This window comes from Microtus oregoni, unplaced genomic scaffold (genome assembly GCF_018167655.1).
Source record: "Microtus oregoni isolate MIOR12 unplaced genomic scaffold, Mior012 000060F_ref0000265, whole genome shotgun sequence".
Taxonomy (NCBI): Eukaryota; Metazoa; Chordata; class Mammalia; order Rodentia; family Cricetidae; genus Microtus; species Microtus oregoni.
Genome location: NW_024543870.1, coordinates 7,052,880 through 7,058,953, shown reverse-complemented (window position 1 = coordinate 7,058,953; position 6,074 = coordinate 7,052,880). Strand labels below are relative to the sequence as shown.

General features: G+C 45.5%; 1 protein-coding gene across 1 annotated transcript; it reads left to right on the top strand.

Annotated features, from left to right (window-relative positions):
* Positions 1–1,431: 1,431 nt before the first annotated feature.
* On the top strand, positions 1,432–5,600 carry Neurod1 (neuronal differentiation 1). Its single transcript, XM_041639673.1, has 2 exons — positions 1,432–1,618; positions 3,209–5,600. The coding sequence occupies exon 2, from the start codon at positions 3,220–3,222 to the stop codon at positions 4,288–4,290; it is 1,071 nt and encodes a 356-aa protein (XP_041495607.1). The 5' UTR covers positions 1,432–1,618; positions 3,209–3,219; the 3' UTR covers positions 4,291–5,600.
* The last annotated feature ends 474 nt before the right edge of the window (positions 5,601–6,074 follow it).

The window sequence follows — 6,074 nt, the reverse complement described above, 5'->3', positions numbered from 1 at the left end:
TATCCCACTCCAGTCCTTCAACCCTGACGCTGTTTGCAAACTCGAGGGCAATTCCTTTACGTAAGCAATTCAAGTAGCATGCGATCATTGCGAAGGGGTTGAAGAGGGCAAGAACTTAAGGAAGGCTTACTTAGAAGAGGAACTGGAGGAGAAAGGAGCCAACCATTCCTCCTCTTCTCCCTGCATTGCACGGAGGTGTGGAGGGGTATTCTTCTGGAACTTGCCTTGTTCAGAAGGAGACAAAAGAGAATCTTTATTTAAGAATAGATAAAGATCTTTCTTCCAGAATAGGCTTTGCTTGACTCAAAAGATAGAGAGGCCTGGTCAAACCAGGGGCTTGGAGTCTTGGAGACCCCTCCAAACAAAGACGTGCTAACACTTTCAAGAGGACTTACATTAAGTGCCTTTGCAACCTCTCTTTAAGAGTTTTCTGATCGAGGATTCTGGAGATTGAGCACCATGGGCTAGAAGAAGACTGAGGTTGAGATTAAGGTCTGTGTCAGGAATAAAATGCCAAGTTGGGGCCACAGGATTGTTGAATCTCAGCATTCCCTAGACAGGCTAGGTGAGGTCATGTTTTTCTACAGAAGCTTCTGAAGGCCAATGGAACCAAGGGAAGCTGGAAAAACCTAGCTTTAGGCACAGAATTCTAAGGGTCAGATTTGAAAACTGTCTTAGGGAATAGGAGCCCGTGAAGACTAGAATACGAAGGGTCACATTTTGGGAGTTCAGTGGCAGGTGGGAGAGGGTAATCTAGTCAGGAAGGGTGAGAACTAGTCAAAGCTATGTTTCCGGATGAGGTCATTTTTATATGAAATATACGATTGCCTTGAGGGGTGATGGAGATTAGAAGCCAGCCACCCTTTGGTGCCAATGAGCAAAGCGGCTGCCAAGGGATAGAAGCCAAGAGATGGGCCTCTCGGAGAAGACAGAGCGTCAAGCTGCACAGACCATTGTCAAGAGGAGTGTTCTTCAGCGCACCCCAGTCTTACTGATTGTGCCTGGTTCACCTGTCTCCCTTTCCGCGCTAGACAAGCTTCAGGCTAGGACCTAGACACAGTCATCTTAACCTTTCCCGCTCCCCTCCAGCAAACCCCTCCTCTATGTCCTCTGCCTTCTGCCGCCACAAAGGGTTAATCTCTCCTGCGGGTAAAAACAGGTCCACGGAGTCTCTAACTGGCGACAGATGGGCCACTTTCTTCTGGCCACAAAGGGGCCGGAATGGAGCGCTCCGCGGCATACAAATAGGCAGGTCACGTGGTTCCCGGCTCTTGGCTGGACCGGGAAGACCATATGGCGCATGCCGGGGAGGAAGGAGCAGGGGCGGAGGTACTGTGGGGGTGAGGGGAGTGGTAGTGGAAGGGGGCGGGAGAGGAGTTCTGCGGAGGGGTGAGTGGGGGCGGGACGCGCTCAGCCCAGACGCGTGCGCGATTGTGGGGCGCAGAGACCAGCTCGTTGCTCAGCTCGCGGCCCCGCCCGCGCTCAGCATCAGCAACACGGCTATATAACCCTAGCGCCCGCGCCACCGGGACACGAGAAATTCGCCCACGAATAAGGCACGGTGTCCCGAGGCTCCAGGGTTATGAAATCGTCACTGCTCAGGACCGTCTAACAACAGGTAATTACGATTCCTATTTTTTCCTCTCTCGAGAATAAAAGCATTAATTGAAGAACTGTACCTTGGTACTTTGCACGCGCACATTCGTGGAGCTGACCGTCGGTGTATTGAGATCAGTGTCCCTCCCCGTAATTGCCCACAAGTTCTCGCACATAATGAGTCCCAGCACTCAAGTACCCCCTGCAGGCTTTCTAATTAAATTTAATTTTTAATAGTATAGGAGCTTTTAGGATGTTTGTGGGGGGAACTGTAATTATTTGTAAGCGATTATTTGAAAGTCCCTAAAGCAAGCAACCACTTCACGTTCTCACTTATTCCGGTGAGGAAAGAATTGCCTGCTCCCCAGAGTTTTATTTTGTGTGCAGATATTTAGGTGCACTGTGAATTTGAAGCTATTTATGCCAGGGGCATGGAGTAAGCACAGTCTGGGAAACTGATCGGACTCTGAGATAGTTTAGCTCAAATGTGAGGGAAGAGAAAGGTAGGAAAGAGGACTTCGCCTGCTACCTGTTACTGCTCCAGAGGCAGCAAAGTCCCCAGCAGCCTCTGCTGGGGCCAGACATTCAATTGTTTTACTAAAGGCTTTTTCCAGTCCTTATTAGAAGCGGCACCTTCACCATTGCCAATCGCTGACCATTGTAATTACTCAATCTTTTAAAGGGAGGTTTGAGGCGAACTTTGAAAAGCCCCAATAAAGAGCAGGCGGCCCTTTCAATGGGCTGTTTATTAGAGAGGAGCCTTCGGCACCTGATCCCCGGCGCGTGGGAGAGCCTCGCCTGGGAGCCAGAGCTTTTGTACAAGGTGGGAATTTAGCAGGGGGTGTGAGGAGAGGAAAGAAAGGCAAGGGAAAGATGGAGGGCGTGTGCCCACTTCTGTGGCCAAATGTGTCGTTGATAGGAGCATAATTTGGTAGAAACTACTTTTGCTCCTGCATTGGCCTCCAACCTCCCTTCTGGATAATCTTCTTACAAATCCGGGTCAGTGTTAGTAAATTACGTAATGGTTCTTCTATTTATTTAAACCTCTAAGTACAGAGAAACCAGAACAGAGATGGGGTCTGAATATTCCATTTCCAAACTAGTCATTTGTGTGTGTGTGTGTGTGTGTGTGTGTGTGTGAGAGAGAGAGAGAGAGAGAGAGAGAGAGAGACAGAGAGAGAGAGAGAGACAGAGAGAGAGAGAGAGAGAGAGAGAGAGAGAGTGTTGGGAGTGACTTGGGACACTTGCAAAAAAACATACATACAGCACTTGTTTCAACACAGGCATCTGATCAGGCATTGAATCGCCCTGCACACACTTAAGCTGATCACTAGGAAACGTACCCACAGCCATCCCTACAGCCCCAGCACTGTCTCTACTACGCTGCAGCGAGGCACAAACACGCCAGCATGAAGTGCTGTGTTCAACTTTTCCTAGGGGCATCCATTTTGCAGCGGACTCTTGTGTGTTTCCAATCGTATGCATTTCTGCAGGGTTAGGGAGAGGGAGTTGAAGGCTTATCTAACTTTTAAATTTAGTAGGGTTTTTTTTTCTTTTTGCATTTTCCTTCTTTCTTTTTCTTTCTGCTTGCCTCCCTCCCTGTTGAATACAGGAAGTGGAAATATGACCAAATCATACAGCGAGAGCGGGCTGATGGGCGAGTCTCAGCCCCAAGGTCCCCCAAGCTGGACAGACGAGTGTCTCAGTTCTCAGGACGAGGAACACGAGGCAGACAAGAAGGAGGACGAGCTCGAAGCCATGAATGCGGAGGAAGACTCTCTGAGAAATGGAGGAGAAGAGGAGGATGAAGATGAGGACCTGGAGGAAGAGGAGGAGGAAGAAGAGGAGGAAGATGATCAAAAACCCAAGAGACGGGGACCCAAAAAGAAAAAGATGACCAAGGCGCGCCTAGAGCGTTTTAAATTAAGGCGCATGAAGGCCAACGCCCGTGAGCGGAACCGCATGCACGGACTGAACGCAGCACTGGACAACCTGCGCAAAGTGGTACCCTGTTACTCCAAGACCCAGAAGCTGTCCAAGATCGAGACTCTGCGCTTGGCCAAAAACTACATTTGGGCTCTGTCAGAGATCTTGCGCTCAGGCAAAAGCCCTGACCTGGTCTCCTTCGTTCAAACGCTCTGCAAAGGATTGTCCCAGCCTACCACCAACCTGGTCGCTGGCTGCCTGCAGCTCAACCCCCGGACTTTCCTGCCCGAGCAGAACCCGGACATGCCCCCGCATCTGCCCACTGCCAGCGCTTCCTTTCCGATGCACCCTTACTCCTACCAGTCCCCTGGGCTACCGAGCCCTCCCTATGGCACCATGGACAGCTCCCACGTCTTCCACGTCAAGCCGCCGCCACACGCCTACAGCGCTGCCCTAGAGCCCTTCTTTGAAAGCCCCCTGACTGATTGCACCAGTCCTTCCTTTGACGGACCCCTTAGCCCGCCGCTCAGCATCAATGGCAACTTCTCTTTCAAACACGAACCATCCGCCGAGTTTGAAAAAAATTATGCCTTTACCATGCACTACCCTGCAGCGACCCTGGCAGGGCCCCAAAGCCACGGATCAATCTTCTCTGGTGCCGCTGCCCCTCGCTGCGAGATCCCCATAGACAATATTATGTCTTTCGATAGCCATTCGCATCATGAGAGAGTCATGAGTGCCCAGCTCAATGCCATCTTTCACGATTAGAGGCACGTCAGTTTCACCACGCCCGGGAAACGAACCTACTGTGCTTACAGTGACTGTCCTGTTTACAGAAGGCAGCCTTTTTGCTATGATTGCTGCAAAGGGCAAATACTCGAAGCTTCAAGTGATATATGTATTTATTGTCGTTACTGCCTTTGGAAGAGACAGGGAATCAAAGTTCCTGTTCACCTTATGTATTGTTTTCTATAGCTCTTCTATTTTAAAAATAATAACAATACAGTAAAGTAAAAAAGGAAATGTGTACCACGAATTTCGTGTAGCTGTATTCAGATCATATTAATTATCTGATCGGGATAAAAAAATCACAAGCAATAATTAGGATCTATGCAATTTTTAAACTAGTAATGGGCCAATTAAAATATATATAAATCTATATTTTTCAACCAGCATTTTACTACTTGTTACCTTTCCCATGCCGAATTATTTTGTTGTGATTTTGTACAGAATTTTTAATGACTTTTTATAATGTGGATTTCCTATTTTAAAACCATGCAGCTTCATCAATTTTTATACATATCAGAAAAGTAGAATTATATCTAATTTATACAAAATAATTTAACTAATTTAAACCAGCAGAAAAGTGCTTAGAAAGTTATTGCGTTGCCTTAGCACTTCTTTCTTCTCTAATTGTAAAAAAAAAATACACAAAACAAATTGCACAATTTGAGCAATCCATTTCACTTTAAAGTCGTCCCTTCTCCTTAAAATAGAAACCAGATCCATAACACTCAAGAAGATAAAAAAAGATGCATTCCTTATCAAAACATATCAATTCATGACTTGCACAAGCTTGTATATACATATTATAAATAAATGCCAACACACACTCCTTTAAATCAAAAGCTGCTTGACTATCACATACAATTTGCACTTGTTCATTTTAGTCTTTTCTTTGAATTCCATGATTTTATGGAGTGTCTGAAGCTATTGATGTTTCCAGAAAATATAAATGCATGATTTTATACATAGTCCAACAAATGGTGGGGTTTGTCATCTATTCATGTAATAAATCTGAGCCTAAATTTATTCAGGTTGTTACTGTTGGATTTATACCTATGTAGTCAGTTAGTACAGTAGCGTAAATAAAGCTCAAATCATTGAATTCCTAATTAGAACAATAGCTATCGCATGTGAAAACGCAGTGCAGAGTAAGTGCTGTCTGCAACGTGATGCTGGTCCTACCGGAGCTGACCTGTACTGTAATCTTGTTTGTAATCCTGTGTGTTATGGTGTGATGCACAATTTAGAGAACACTCATGCAGTTGCAATAAAAATAGTCTTGAAAATCCAAACAATTGTTTTGTTTCTCCCAAAAGTGGTTTTTAAAGGATACAGTTGTACCCAGGGGGATCGGCTTCTGCATTTGCTGAGTTAACAATGCCCAGCACTAGTTGGAAAAGTCCCCTTGCTTAGGGAGTCATCACTTCTTCATAGGTAATAGAGCTAGTTACCCTTTCAGTCTCTGGAATACTGGGCAGCATAGGAAACTGGACAAACAATTGTGCTTTTTCTTTGCATTTCTTTAGCTTTGGGTAGACTCTTATTTTTTTTGCCCACGTGTTTGTTACCATTTGTGAAATTATTGTTTCTTTTATTTTTAAGGTGGATTTACTTAGTTATTAGCCAGAAACACACAAATGCCTTAGTTTAATTTGTTTAAACTAATTTAATTAGTTTAATTGTTTGTTTAGACTTTTAAAACAAACAATTTGCATATTTTCTTAGGGTTCTATTACCTGTAAATTTTCCTGAACTCAATAGTTTTC

What these genes read in the sequence shown, in the direction of transcription:
- Neurod1 (XM_041639673.1), top strand. Translation starts at nt 3,220, where the DNA reads ATGACCAAATCATACAGCGAGAGCGGGCTGATGGGCGAGTCTCAGCCC.